Raw genomic sequence first — 15,526 nt, forward strand, 5'->3', positions numbered from 1 at the left:
GAGGTGTAGATGTCTGTGATGGTGGGGAGACTGACTCCAACAGATTTATCAACAGCTATAGGATAGCATAGGAACTATTAGTTCCTATGCTATTATATCATAGGATAATATAATAGCATAGGATAATATAATATCATAGGAACTAATAGTTCCTATAGTTCCTATAATTATATTATCCTATAATATAATAGCATAAGAACTAATAGTTCCTATGCTATTATATTATCCTATGATATAATAGCATAGGAACTATTAGTTCCTATGCTATTATATTGTCATATAATATATCCTATATTATTCTGATGCATGCTCAATAATCCAGGTAGAAAAATCTAAAAAAGTTAAGTCAGGTCCTCTGGTCCTGAGGACCTGACTTAACTTTTTTTTAGATCCTATATTATTAATTAGTCAGAAAGAAACAAGCCATAACCAAACAGAACAGAACTCAGTAAACAAGCCAACTACACAACAATGTGGGCTTTCTAACAGCTTTGTTAATAAAGGTTAATAAAGGTTGATTGAATATACTTCATTAGAATCAGACTTTTTAAAGAGTAATCTTTCATTGTTCAGTTCAAACTTTCCAAGTTTTTGTCACTAGATATTTCACCCAGTAAATGTTTTGGAAATTCTAACCATTTAACTTTTACTTAATACTCTTACTTTAAGTACATTTTATAAGATACATTTTTATTTTGATACTTAAGTACATTAAACGTCCGATACTTTAAGACTTTTACTTAAGGAATAATTTTAAAGTAGACTTTAACTTTTACCAAAGTAATTTTATGGTAAGATACTTGTACTTTCACTGAAGTATCACTTTGAGGTACTTTATACAACACTGGTGGTTTGCTAATCGGATGGTGGTGGCCTGGGATGGTATCAAATTTCCCGGCCTGGATTATTGTCCCAGTCCGCCCCTGGTTGCCATAGTTACCCTTAGACGGAGGCGAGACTGCTCACGTGACCTAGCAAGATGGCGATGTAGAATGGGACGTGAGCGTGAGTACTTCGTATCTTTAGCTTGCGCGGTTGAATGACCAAACCGGTGCGTAACTTCACGTTATTCTCTCGGCGAATTCTCACTGTTTTTGTAAAAATATTTAAAAAAAAAAGGGACGCGCTTCGTTCAATTAAGATGCGCTTAGCTCAGTTTTAGCTTCGCTGGGTTCCTGCTAACTGATCGAACCAGCTAACGTTAGCTGTGATAGTCTGATCATGAGTTATTGTTTCTGGGCTCGAAACATTCAGGCGACTCTTATGCTAACTGTGTTTTCTTTGTGCCAGGAGTTAAAATCAGGCGGGTCCAGTTCGGTGGAAGGAAATTTGGATCTGCTGATTAATTGTTCATCATATCTGGTGATCGAGATGGCTCTAAATGTCTTTGGTGAGCAGCATCACACAATCAGATGATGACAAACTACAGTTAGTGTTCATGTTTTTGTGTAGATTGTGGAATGTTAAAGGTCCTAATATTATTCTGATCGTAAATCAGAAGCCTGGAGGCAACAGCTGCAGAAAAAATACTAGCATTTATTGAAGGAATGCATATTACCCCCCATTTTTCATGTCAGAGTTTCAGCTAAATTGTACAATAATCTTAAAAACAGACATGGGCAATATATGGCCCGAGGGCCAAAAGTGGCCCTTGGACAATCTCTATCCGGCCCGGAATATTTTTGATTGAAAAGAAAACAACTTTTCAACAAGTTGATGAAAACCTGCATTCAGTGAAACGTAAATCTAAATCAAACATCTTGGACAATTAAATAAAAAACTTTTGGATTAAGAAAAGCCAAAACCTTTTTCCTGAAGTCATTGTGTTCCCAGATCTGGACTGAACCTTAAAGACTCCAAAAAGCAACTGCATTAGTCCCTCGCTACTTCGCGGTTCGTTTATCGCAGTTTTTCAAAATAAAAATGGACGTGACACGCAAGCACGATCGGCATGGAATTTTTATTCAATATCAATTGTTTAAAATTATTTAGCACCTGCTGCGTATTTGTGCAGCCCAAAGCTGCAGGAAAATGCTTCCTCCTTCAGCTTTGGGCTGCCCACACTGCAGGATAAACTTCCTGCTGCAGCTGTTGAGCGCAGAGTGGAGAGGTGGGCGTGGCCAAAAAGAGCGCTTGCAGGTGGCTGAGAGCATCGGAGGAAGAGAGCTGAAATCATGACATTCTGTGCTCTTTTAGAGCTTTAGAGTTTAGAAACATTGTTTAGAATATTGCAAGAGTGTGGGAAGGGTTTAAAACACCTTTATATATATATATATATATATATATATATATATATATATATATATATATATATATATATATACATACATACACTAAGTGTTTCCCCTAGTTAACTTGTCATGGCGGGGTGCTCATCTCATCCATGATTTTTGTTGACCGGGGGGGGGGGGGGGGGAAGACAAAGACTTGTCTGAGCGCAGCTTGTACCAACAGTTTTTGAGTGGGTTCAGCATGAGGGAAGAGGCGCCTTTAGCTTTTTAGCTAGGGCGTTTGTATTCCGCGCTGCTAGCTTAGCGTGACACGTTTGAGCTGTGCGCTGTTTATACAGACAGTTTTTGAACGTGTGTGTGTGTGTGTGTGTAGGGTGTTCAGCTTGAGAGACGAGGCAACGTGAGCGCTGCTTTTAGCTTTTTAGCTAGAGAGTCTGTATTTCACACCGCTAGCTTAGTGCTATGTCAGTGCCGGGTGGGGGTGGGTAAGTTCATTTTGGTAGGTGGGGTGCTCAGTTCTGTTGACGGGGTGGGGCACCCCGCTTGTATAATGGTGTAGGAAACACTGATATATATATGTATACACATTTTGCCAAAAGTTTTCGCTCACCTGCCTTGACTCACATATGAGCTTAAGTGACATCCCATTTCTAATCCATAGGGTTCAATATGACGTTGGTCCACCCTTTGCAGCTAGACCAGCTTCAGCTCTTCTGGGAAGGCTGTCCACAAGGTTTAGGAGTGTGTTTATGGGGATTTTTGACCATTCTTTCAGAAGCGCATTTGTGAGGTCACATACTGAAGTTGGGACGAGAAGGCCTGGCTCTCAGTCTCCGCTCTAATTCATCCCAAAGGTGTTCTGTCGGGTTAAGGTCAGGACTCTGTGCAGGCCAGTCAAGTTCATCCACACCAGACTCTGCCATCCATGTCTTTATGGACCTTGCTTTGTGCACTGGTGCATGTTGGAAGAGGAAGGGGCCAGCTCCAAACTGTTCCCACAAAGTTGGGAGCACGGAATTGTCCAAAATGTCTGAAGTAGTCAGAGTTCCTTTCACTTGAACTAAGGGGCCAAGTCCAGCTCCTGAAAAACAACCCCACACCTTAATCCCCCCTCCGCCAAACTTTACACTTGGCACAATGCAGTCGGACAAGTACCGTTCTCCTGGCAACCGCCAAACCCAGACTCGTCCATCAGATTGCCAGATGGAGAAGTGTGATTCGTCATTCCAGAGAACGCGCCTCCACTGCTCTACAGTCCAGAGGCGCCGTGCTTTACACCACTGCATCCGACGCTTTGCATTGCACTTGCTGATGTATGGCTTGGATGCAGCTGCTCGACCATGGAAACCCATTCCATGAAGCTCTCTGCGCACTGTTCCTACTTTGTGGTTTTTCACTTATCGTGGGGCTTCAGGGTACGGATCCACCGCGATAAACGAGGAACTACTGTATATGTTTAGTTTTTTTACATATTTAAGCTAACACACATACTGTCTCGAGCCAGTTTACAAAGAATATGTCTTATATTCCTAGAGTATCGAGGAGACATATTTTTATTAAATGTGCTAACTTCGCTACAACAAGATAAAGCCTGAAATAAGTGTTCCAGATTATCTTAAATAACATCTAGTTACTATTTCTCTATACAGCCCTTCAATTGCTTTAAATATCTTGATTTGGACCTCTGGCATAAAATGTTGCCCAGTCCTGCTTTAAGAGGTATGGCTTTTTTGGTCAAACTGTAAATGATGTCCGTCCATAGGTTCATGAGGTATTTTGCCAATACCAAAGTTTTACGCAGAAATATTCCGCATTATACAGTACTCAGAGTATGTGTTGGTGATGGTGCTCCCCTACTACCACACCAAAATTTAGCTGAGTATCTGCAAAATGGACAAATATTTTATATTGGTTGACATGATTCAGCAGTGATGGACATTTTGGATGTTTAAGACTCCAAAAAGTTAATTGTAGATGCACACCTGATGATTATGTACTTCCTGAGAGTTTCACTACAATCTGTCCAGCGGTTCATGAGGACTAGGGATGCACATTATTGGATGTTTGTCCGATATCCGTTATGCTGATATGTTAAAACTTATTTGGTCGATAACCAATACCGATGTTTTATATACTTTCCTTTGTCAGTGTGGGATCCTCTGCACTCTTGTGCATGAAGGACAGTCTTTTTAAGTTCAAAGTTTTTGTCTATCCATTGTGCCGTAAGACTAATCATGTTAACGGTGCTAACATGACGTCCAAATGTCTGTGGTCAAACTCACCCATGTACTATCTGCTTTTAGCTTCTCAATGACGTCGGAAATGACGGCTTTTAACTCGGGTAAGGTTACGTTGGAAAAATATCTCCAACTGGGGACGATGTAGCGAGGCTCAACATAGTCCATAAACCTTCGGAATTCGACATCCTCACCAACGACAAAAAACTTCCACACCGCCGACATTTAGAATTTTCCTCTTCGCCGTGAGACCAGGTAGGCGCGCGTGACGTCATCACGTTGTGCTGGCGCTGCAGGCATCCTTGTCTCACTGGGTTGTCATACAGAAACAGCGCCTTTTATATCTGTGAGTTATTTTGATGTCCGATATTGAACTTTAACGCTAATATCAGCCGATACCGATACCATGCCGATAATATCGTGCATCCCTAATGAGAACTATGAGCAAAACCGTTCTCGCATTTGTCTTTGATGGTGGACTATAACATGTGCATACTCCATGACTAAATAAACTGCTTTTCTTAGTTTCTTAGTAAATATACATATGATGTCTCAGAAAAAGTACATACAAGACAAGTGCTTTTAAGGTTCAAGGTTCTTTATGTCATTCGCATCACATGTGATAGCACATGTGACGTTTAACAACCTGTTAACTCATCTTCACGTATCTCCTATAAAAAGTCCATTTTCTACACATGGTCTTTGTTTTGGTCCAAGATCAGAAATGTTACATCCACAGAGAAGTTCATGAGTTCCTCGGGATTTAGGACACACTGAAAGTCAACAATGTGCATGTTATGTCTGTCCTCTTGTTGGTTTGTCTAACTGTGCTGCCTTCAGACACTCGCCCGGGGAGGATTGGGAGTTATTTTGAAGACAGGATACGGAGACGACGAGTGTTGAATAGATAAGGGTCGTGGAATGAACTCTGAGTACGCCAAGACAGGAAGCCCTGCTGTTGGTTTTACACATGCAGAGGAGATGGAACAATTTGCTGTTTGCTGACCAAAGAATAGACGTAGGATACATATTTATTTCCGCTGTACAACTTTATTATTGGTTGTCTTTTCAAGAGCCTGGAGTGTTTGCCTATTTGGGAATTGGAAAAAGCAATTATGACAACTTACAGCAAATAAATAAACCAGAATCTTACAGGATTTGTGGGAAAAAAAAACCTCTAAGTATAGACTAAATTTGGTCTACGTTTAAAAAAATCTCCTGGTTTGTATTAGGTGTTAAAGTACATCTAATTATTCAGATTTAGGCTCTTACAGATCAGCAGCAAGAAGATACCTTTGGCCTTTTTTGGTTTATGGATTTTATTAAAACGTCACAAATTGTTACACTTTCTCCACTTGGTGGCTCTGTGAGTAAAGAAATGTGTGTGAGCAGCTTTTCTTTCTCTGTCCTCAGATCATGACGAGTACAGGCCACCGGTGTGGAAATCATACTGTGAGTATTGTTGTAAACACCTTTACTGTGTGAATGATTATGAAGCATTCAGTTCAATTTGGTTTAGTTTATTTATATAACACCAAGTCACAACAGAATCAGGGCACTGAAAATTCACACTATTGTGATCCATTTTTCTTCCGTACGTTTTTCGGTGCGATTCCCGTTCCGCAGTTTTCAAACTGGAGAGGAGGGTCCGTCGGATAGTCGAACCTCGGATTCAGGAGGAGCAGTGCGGTTTTCGTCCTGGTCGTGGAACACTGGACCAGCTCTACACCCTCAGCAGGGTCCTGGAGGGTGCGTGGGAGTTTGCCCAACCAGTCTACATGTGCTTTGTGCACTTGGAGAAGGCGTTCGACCACGTCCCTCGGGGAGCCCTGTGGGGGGTACTCCGGGAGTATGGGGTACCAGGCCCTTTGATACGGGCTGTTAGGTCCCTGTACGACCGGTGTCAGAGCTTGGTCTCCATTCCCGGCAGTAAGTTGGGCTCGTTTCCAGAGAGAGTTGGACTCCGCCAAGGTTATCCTTTGTCACCGATTCTGTTCATAATTTTTATGGACAGAATTTCTAGGTGCAGCCAAGGTGTTGAGGGGATTCGTTTTGGTGGCCTTAGGATCGCTTCTGTTTTTTGCAGATGATGTGGTCTTATTGGCTTCATCAGATCGTGATCTACAGCTTTTGCTTGAGTGGTTCGCAGCCAAGTGTGACGCGGCCGGCATGAGGATCAGTTCCTCCAAATCCGAGGCCATGGTCTTGAGCCAGAAAAGGGTAGAGTGCCCTCTCCGGGTCGGGGAGGAGGTCCTGCCCCAAGTGGAGGAGTTCAAGTATCTTGGGGTCTTGTTCATGAATGAGGCAAAAATGGAGCGAGAGATCGATAGGCGGATAGGTGCAGCGTCGGCAGTGAAGCGGGTGCTGTACCGGTCTGTTCTGGTGAAGAGAGAGCTGAGTCAAAACACGAAGCTCTCAATTTACCTATCGATCTACGTTCCTACCCTCGTCTATGGTCACGAGCTTTGGGTTGTGACTGAAAGAACGAGATTTCGGATACAAGCGGCCAAAATGAGTTTTCTCCGCAGGGTGTCTGGGCTCTCCCTTAGAGATAGGGTGAGAAGCTCGATCATCTGGGAGGGACTCAGAGTAGAGCCACTGTTTCTCTACATTGAGAGGAGCCATTTGAGGTGGCTCAGGCATCTGTTTAGGATGCCTCCTGGATGCCCCTGGTGAGGTGTTCCGGACACGTCTCACCAGGAGGAGACCCAGAGGAAGACCCAGGACACGCTGGAGGGACTATGTTTCTCGGCTGGCCTGGGAATGCCTTGGGATTCCTCCGGAGGAGCTGGACCAAGTGGCTCGGGAGAGAGAAGTCTGGGCCTCCCTACTTAAGCTGCTACCCCTGCGACTAGACTCCGGATAAGCCGAAGAAAATGGATGGATGATTATGAAGCATCCAGTTTAGTTTACTTATATAGCGCCAAGTCACAACAGAATCAGGGCACTGAACATTCACACTATTGTGATCCATTTTTCTTCCGTACGTTTTTCGGTGCAATTCCCGTCCCGCAGTTTTCAAACTATTTCAACAAATCTTAAATCAAAACATTCGGCTCTTTCAGGACAATTCTGCTGTGACTTTTGGTATTGGTTCAACTTTAGCTTTTTAAAATATTTAGCCTTTTCTGCCACTTTTTTCTCTCATAGAAAATGAATTTAGCTGTTTTTACATCCTTCATATCTTTAGATGTGTTTACAACCTTTTACTGCTCCTTTCACATTTTGTTCTGCTTCAGCTTCTTTCAGCTTCCTTGTGCAAATTTAAACTTTTTTCCAGCTACTTTCAGCTCATTTCAGCTGTTTTTGCGCTCCTTTCAGATCCTTTCTGTTAACTAGAACATTTTTGTGCTTCTTCTAACTTGCTTCTGCTAATTTCAGCTTGTTATGCTCCTTTCAGCTTATTTCTAAAAGTTTCAGCGTTTTCTACTATTTCAGCTCTTATATAGCTGTTTTTATACTAATTTTATCTTTTTTAGCTAATTTCACATTTTTTGCAGTAATTTTAACTTTTTCAGCCATTATCAGCCAAATTCTGCTTTCTCCACTTCTTGTAATTTAAGCTTCTTTCTGCCTTTTTAGTTACTTTTTAATTGTTTATTTTGTTGCTAATTTCAAATTTTTTCAGATAATTTCCACTTTTTTGTGCTAATTTTAGCTGCTTTCAGTCAAATTGGGCAAACGTGTTCTTTCTGTTTTCTTCTACTAATTTAAGCTTGTTCAAACTTTTTAGCTAACTTTTTAGCATTTTTAACAAATTTTGGCCGTTTTCAGATAAATTCAAGTTTTTTATGCTAATTTCTGCTCATTTCAGCCTAATTAGCTTCTTTATGCTATTTTCAGCTTGTTATGCACCTTTCAGCCTAATTATTCTAATTTCTGCTACTTCAGTTAGCTTTTAGCTATTTTTATACTAATCGTAGCTTTTCAGCTAATTCCACATTTTTTTAGCTCATTTCAGCTCTTTCATCTTTCTTCTGGTTATTTAAGCTTCTTTCTGTCTTTCAGCTACTTTTCAGCAATATTTGTGCTAATTTCAATGTTTTTTTAGCTAGTTTTTGACCTTTTGTGCTAATTTCTGCTGATTTAAACCTATTTCAGCAAGTATGTGTTCTTTCTGATTTCTTCTGCTAATTTAGGCTTGTTCTTCCATTTCAGCATGTTTTTAAGTTACTTTCAGCTGTTTTTCAGCATGTTCTTCAGCATTCACACTGTATTTTCGAAGGAAATGCAATTTCTCTAGTTTAATTTTGCTATGGGAGGCATTATTCATAGCTTTATTTTGCCTTCATTAATAAAATAATGGGATGTTTATAATAGCACATAGTGTGATGCCTCCTTTGTTTATTGTATTTCTGTGCAACGTGTCTGAAGCTCGTTTTCTGCCACAGTGTACCAGCTCCAGCAGGAGGCGCCTCACCCACGCAGAGTCACTTGCACCTGTGAGGTGAGAACACAGGCCGTCCAACCGTCTGCTGCTACCTGTTTACTCGTGTCTCATTTTCTGCTCGGAGATTCTTTGGCTCTGTCATCGTCACTTACAACATTTGGGCTGTTTATCCTTTGTTGCACTCAGACAAAATCTGTAATACGAGCAGATTAAAACAAATCACGTTTTCTAGACAGTTTGTAGTCGTTTTGTTCCTTTCGTTTGTTTCACCTTTATTTATTTAACCAGGCAGAAACACGAAAAACAAATTTTTATTTACAGTGCTGGCCTGACAAACACCAACAGGTCCTTGTAGGGTCAAGGGAAGGGAAACAATACAGTTAGGCAAAACTATAAAATATAGAAGTCTATAACAATTCAATTCAAAAATACTTTATTAATCCCAAAGGGAAATTATTTGTTGTTATAACTTGTTATCCTCATTTCATTAAGAGATGTTATAGATGTTGATGGCTGTAGACAGGAAGGATCTCTTGTAAAGGTCCATCCCACAGTGGATCCTAAAAAACTGGCTGCAGATGCCGTCCGATCCGTCCACCCAGACTCGGCTGGCCTTTCTGTTCGAGAAGGGGTTCTTTGGTCGATTCCCCCGGGCTGTAGGACTGCCCGAATGTCGGGCAGAACTCCTCCCAGAGCGATGGCCACTCCTCCCAGCAGTCTGCCGAGCTCCTCGTCGCTGCGGACAGCCAACTGTAGGTGCAGAGGGACGATCCTGTCCTTCCGCTGTCCTGAGCCGTGTTTCCTGCTAGTTCCAGGATCTCAGTGGTCAGGCACTCGAGCACAGCTGGCAGGTAGATGAGAATGCATCCACAGAACATCCTTTTCAACTCATTTGAGATATGGGGCTGTAGTTGAGATATTATTTGAGCTTTTGAGATGTTAATCAGCTGCTGTTGTTGTAGAAAACCGCCTTGTTGCCATGGTTACGCATCATAACAAATGTCCAAAACTAAAAAAAGTTTCAGTAAAAATCCTTCCAGCTGCACAGCATCTGATACCAGAGGAAACAACCATCCAAAAAAATTAGGGATGCATCGATCCACTTTTTTTTTTTTTTTTTTTTTCAGATCCGATACCTAAATCTGGATATCGGGCGATACCGATCCCGTTCCGATATCATCATCGTTATTATTAATTCCTACATGTGTCCAGTTTCACTACTTTTTGTCTGTCTAAACAGATCTCATTTGTAAATGAGTCTTCTAGGCTCAATGTGACTTATCTGTCTAAATAAAGGTTGAATGAATGAATGAATGAATGAAAAAATTTATTTTATGAGGCTGTAATAATCTCCTCTCAAGTCCATTTTGTACAAATATATGCATGTATGTCCAAAAAGGCAACTTGAGGTAAGTTTTATTAATGTTGGATAAGTTTTAAAGTTAGAATTAAATTCTGCTAACACAAAACATGTTTCTTTTTATCCCTAGCTTTAAAGTAGATATTAAAGTGATTAATTTAAGTGATTGTTTAAAGTTATTATTATTTTTTTTTAATAAGGGGCAGATAAGAATTTTTTTTTCTTCTTTCTGCACTCTTTTCATTCAATGTTTTCTTTTTGATGAATTTGTAGTTTATTTTGTTTCTTTTAATTGAATGAATAAATGAATAAAATAAAATAAAATGTTAAATGGCTTTAAACATCTGCCAAGTTCATGGCATAAACCAACACAGACATGTTCCTGTTTTTAGTATTTTACATCGCTTTATAATGTAGCTGTTTTTGTTTCGTTTTTTTTTTATATATATATATATATATATATATAAAATTTTCTTGTAATTTTCAATTCCTTTTTATGATTGTCTACTGTTGTACTGATAAATATCTCCTGGAGGGTAAACTATATCTTGGCTGCAAGTATCAAGCTGTGAAATCCTTAGTTTTCTACAACTGATAGCATTTGGTCATTAATTACGAAGAAGTTTAGCAACGTCTTCGTAAACATTTGAGCTCCGGGGCTTGAGCGATGTTTTCTTCTTGTTCAATCCGCAGCAAGCAGTTTGATTTCCGTCAGCCGCGCTCAGTCTGTCCCTCCTCAGAGACGGGCAGATTGGACGCGACTGGCCTGGGTCTTATTACTCTGGGTTCATGAGACACGCCTCCGTTCAGGAAATCCATTCCATAGTTTTAAGCCAACATGCATCATGGATTGGAAATATCGGCAGGTTGGATTGGAAAAATCCGACACGCAAATTATGCTGGTATCAGAGGCCGATACCGATACTGGATCGGATCGGCCCCATCCCTAAAAAAAAAGTGCTTTACATCCAGCAAAAGAGGAATTAAAGTTTCCAAAAGCAAAATCTCAGAATGAAAGTAACAAAGTAAAAAGTTGAAAGTAACAGCGGCGCAGTTCTAGAATTTCAACAACAAACAAAAACAAACAAGGGAATCAAAATTTACATTAACAACAGTTCATTGTCAAAGTTACACGATATCATTACTAAGCTTAAAAACATGTGCAAGTATCTTTAAACACGGCTTTTAAATGATTTTTAAAACTAGAAACTGAGACAATGGAGGTGAGTAACCCAACAACATCTTATACATGAGGGTAAACCAATGATATGTGTTGCATATGTTATAACATCTGAAGCAGCTGAACACTGTTATTGCTTTCTTACAAGAGACCCATGTGCGTGCTGTAGACAATGTAAGTTTTGGTTTAAAAAAAAAAAAAAAGGTCTAGTAAGGTGTTTCAATCTTATTTTCAATCCAAATCAAAGAGGGGTAGCATTTTGTTTGGCAGGCAGGTACAATTTACAGCCTCTAATATACCGTACTTGCCGCCATATAAGTCGCATCTATTATGCGTCACCGCTGACCACCCGGAAACGTGGGCCGGTGTTGTGCCCAAAATCGATTGGCTGCCAAATGTCGGCCGCAGGAGCGTTCACGGGAAGACTTCAACAAGAATTTAACAAGAGTAACACTTAAAAACAATTATTTGTTTGCTCGAAATTATTGCAAAGGTGTGTCTCAGTCTAACTTTTCCTTAATAAATGCACTTTAATGGTCAAATCAGCTGCATTTCGCCTGAGCGGCGCGGCGAAATGCAGCTGATTTGATGTTTGCTCCAGAAGTTTCGGAGCAAGACGATGGTGACTTACTATGGCAAGCCAAGTGTCTCATTAATAGCCACTTTTACCTATTAATGAGACACTTGGCTTGCCATATCAGTCGAGGGTCCTCTAGTGGCTGAAAATGGTATTGTGCAATATTTTTCATGTCAGAATAAATGAAATCGTCAAATCTCAGCCAAATATTGGATTATAAATATGGGGGGGGGGAAATATATATATAATAATTGCTTCAGTGTATAAGTTGCAGGACTTGCAAATTTATGCAAAAAGGTGCAACTTATACAGCGAAAAATACGGTACATAATAGCATTGCTGGGCGGTATGTTATAGTGGTGGAAAAGTTATACACACTCCCAGTGATTTTGGTTTCAGTATATGCACCAAACTGGCATGGTTTCATATATTTTTTAATAACTTCTTTTCAAACATACCAAATATTAGGGGTGCACCGATTTATCGGCCCCGATTTCCTTAATTTGAGGAAATCAGAAATCGGCCGATACGTGCATGTGAAACCGATTTTACCGATTTTTTTTTGTAGTTTTAACAACAATTGTCTAAACTTGATTTATATTTCAGAGCACTACCTCATGGCCATTTAAAACAAGTTTGTTATTGTTTCTAGGATATTGTTCAAGGTTATGTTTTTCAATAAAATAAGATTGGAATATTGAAGGTGCATTGTGACCTTATAAAACCAGACAGTGTCACTGATAAAATAAAATCGGTATTGGCCAAAATCGGAATCGGCAGGTCAGACTTTTTAGAAATCTGTGATCGGCCAGAAAACTGCTATCGGTGCACCCCTACCAAATATATCAATAATCTGTGCGCATTTTAGTCTGTGTGTGTTCAATATAAAATGATTCATTCCACAAAAAGAACTTGCAGTTTTGATTAAGATTAAATTTATGAGAGTAATTATTATGAGACTGATTCATTAAAATATTTCATTTTTTGACACCTATTCCCATACACCATTGAGGGCTTCACTGTTGTTCTGCCCCAGCTCATCCGTCCCATGTATTTCCAACTTGGAGCAGCCCTTGGTGGGAAGCCTGCTCCTCAAAGAGCTGAACCAGTAATTATAATAATAATAATAATGTGTATGTATTGTCATCGTATGATACAATGGCAAATTTGACTCTGTATTTAACCCATCCACCACCAGGTGGAGCAGTGGGCAGTTATGGAAAGCACCTAGGGAGCAGCTGGAGATAAGGTGTCCTGCTCAGAGACACCACGAGATGTGCAATGACCAGGGATCAAACCCGGGACCTACGGGTCCCGAGTCGGCTGCCCCTACAGTATACATTGCTCATTTCCCTCATACAAGCTGGGACAGCTGGTAAAAGCAGTTTGATTGGTGTGGAGGCTGTTGGGAGCCTCTTACCTTCATACAGGTCTTGTTCTGTCCCCGCTGTGTCCTGAGTTGCAGGCCAGGGGATGTTCAGCTTCGACGCTGCCCTTCTGCAGACATACAGGTCTATCCACTGGAGGTGCTGCCCAAGCACCGCTGGGTGGCCTTGAGTGTGGGGCTGGAAAAGTGGAGTCATCCTCCTCTTCCTCCATCTCGTCCATGTCGAGAAGATTAGAGTTAGTACACACACACACACACACACACATATATGTATATATATATATATATATATATATATATATATATATATATATATATACACAAAGAAATAATCTGTTTGAAGAGTTTCAGTCAGGGTTTAGAGCTCATCATAGCACAGAAACAGCACTAGTAAAAGTCACTAATGATATTCTCATGGCCTCAGACAATGGACTTGTGTCTATACTGGTCCTGTTAGACCTCAGTGCTGCATTTGATACAGTTGATCACAATATTTTACTACAAAGGCTTGAATATGATATTGGGATTACAGGAACAGCTCTAAAATGGTTTAAATTGTATCTATCTGATAGATTCCAGTTTGTAAATGTAAATAATAAATTTCTTCACACACCAAAGTTAGTCGTGGAGTTCCTCAGGGCTCAGTGCTTGGGCCAATACTCTTTACTTTATATATGCTTCCATTAGGTAAAATTATTAAACAGCATGGGATAAATTTTCATTGTTATGCTGATGACACACAATTATATTTGTCCATTAAAACCAATGAATCCTATCAGTTACTTAGACTACAAGCATGTCTTAAAGACATAAAAACCTATATGACCCTTAATTTTCTCCTTTTGAACACAGACAAGACTGAGGTTTTGGTTTTTGGACCTGAGCACCATAGGAATTAATTTTTCAGTCTTTCTCCCTCCTTAGATGACATTAATCTGGCCTCCAGCTCTAATGTTAAAAATCTTGGTGTTATTTTTGATCAGGACATGTCTTTTATCCCCCACATTAAAAACGTTACTAGAACTGCCTTCTTCCACCTGCGTAATATCACTAAAATTAGAATCATCTTATCTAAAAATGATGCAGAAAAACTGGTTCATGCATTTGTCACGTCTAGACTGGACTATTGCAATGGTTTATTATCTGGATGTCCAAAAACTTCTTTAAAACGTCTTCAGTTGATCCAAAATGCTGCTGCTAGAGTCTTAACTGGAGTTATTAGGAGAGATCATATTTCTCCAGTTTTAGCTTCTCTCCATTGGCTCCCTGTCAAATCCAGAATAGAATTCAAAATCTTACTTCTTACCTACACAGCTCTCAACAACCTATGTCCATTTTATGTTACATATTGTTCCATATTTTCCTAACAGAGCACTTCGCTCTCAGGCTGCAGGTTTACTTGTGGTTCCTAGAATTTACAAAAACAGAATGGGAGGCAGATCTTTTAGTTATCAGGCTCCTCTCTTGTGGAACCAACTTCCAATCTCTGTCCGTGAGGCTGACACATTGTCCAGTTTTAAAACTGGGCTTAAGACTTTCCTTTTTGCTAAATCCTATAGTTAGGGTCGGCTTGGGTTTCCTGAGCTGTCCCTTAGTTATGCTGCTATAGGTTTAGACTGCTGGAGGACAAACTGACCACACTTTTCACTCTGCTACTGTCTTTACTTACTCTGCTCAACCTGTTTTGTATTTGTAACTATTTTTTCTATCCTTAACATGTTTTTTTTTTGTCTTTCAGGTACACCTGGAGCTAACATTCTGTGTTTGTCTGTCTCTCCTTCCTGTCCTCTCAAACCAGCTGGTCAAAGCAGATGGCCGCTTGTCCTGAGCCTGGTTCTGCTGGAGGTTTCTTCCTTTTAAAAAGGAGTTTTTCCTTTCCACTGTTGCCACTGTGCTTGCTCAGGATGGGAGACTGCAACGAAGCCAAGATTCAACATGTCTGCTGGATTCCTTAAATAGAGAACTTTACTAATTGGCTTTTATGTGAATGTTCCTGTAAAGTGCCCTGAGACAACTTTGTTGTGATTTGGCGCTATATAAATAAACTGAATTTAAAATTGAATTATATTTATTTATATTTAGTATATATATATATATATATATATATATATATATATATATATATATATATATATATATATATATACAGTGCCTTGCAAAAGTA

General features: G+C 39.9%; 1 protein-coding gene across 1 annotated transcript in view; it reads left to right on the forward strand.

The window, feature by feature from the left end:
* Positions 1 to 978: 978 nt before the first annotated feature.
* LOC119428804 (N-chimaerin) overlaps positions 979 to 15,526 on the forward strand; it is a 61,917-nt gene continuing 47,369 nt past the window's right edge. The window contains exons 1-4 of the mRNA XM_037696487.1: positions 979 to 1,005; positions 1,291 to 1,390; positions 5,882 to 5,920; positions 8,860 to 8,915. Coding sequence (XP_037552415.1) covers positions 1,372 to 1,390; positions 5,882 to 5,920; positions 8,860 to 8,915 — 114 coding nt within the window. The 5' untranslated portion in view covers positions 979 to 1,005; positions 1,291 to 1,371. The remainder of the gene's footprint in view (positions 1,006 to 1,290; positions 1,391 to 5,881; positions 5,921 to 8,859; positions 8,916 to 15,526) is intronic.

Source organism: Nematolebias whitei, chromosome 23 (genome assembly GCF_014905685.2).
Source record: "Nematolebias whitei isolate Nwh7 chromosome 23, NemWhi1, whole genome shotgun sequence".
NCBI lineage: Eukaryota > Metazoa > Chordata > Actinopteri > Cyprinodontiformes > Rivulidae > Nematolebias > Nematolebias whitei.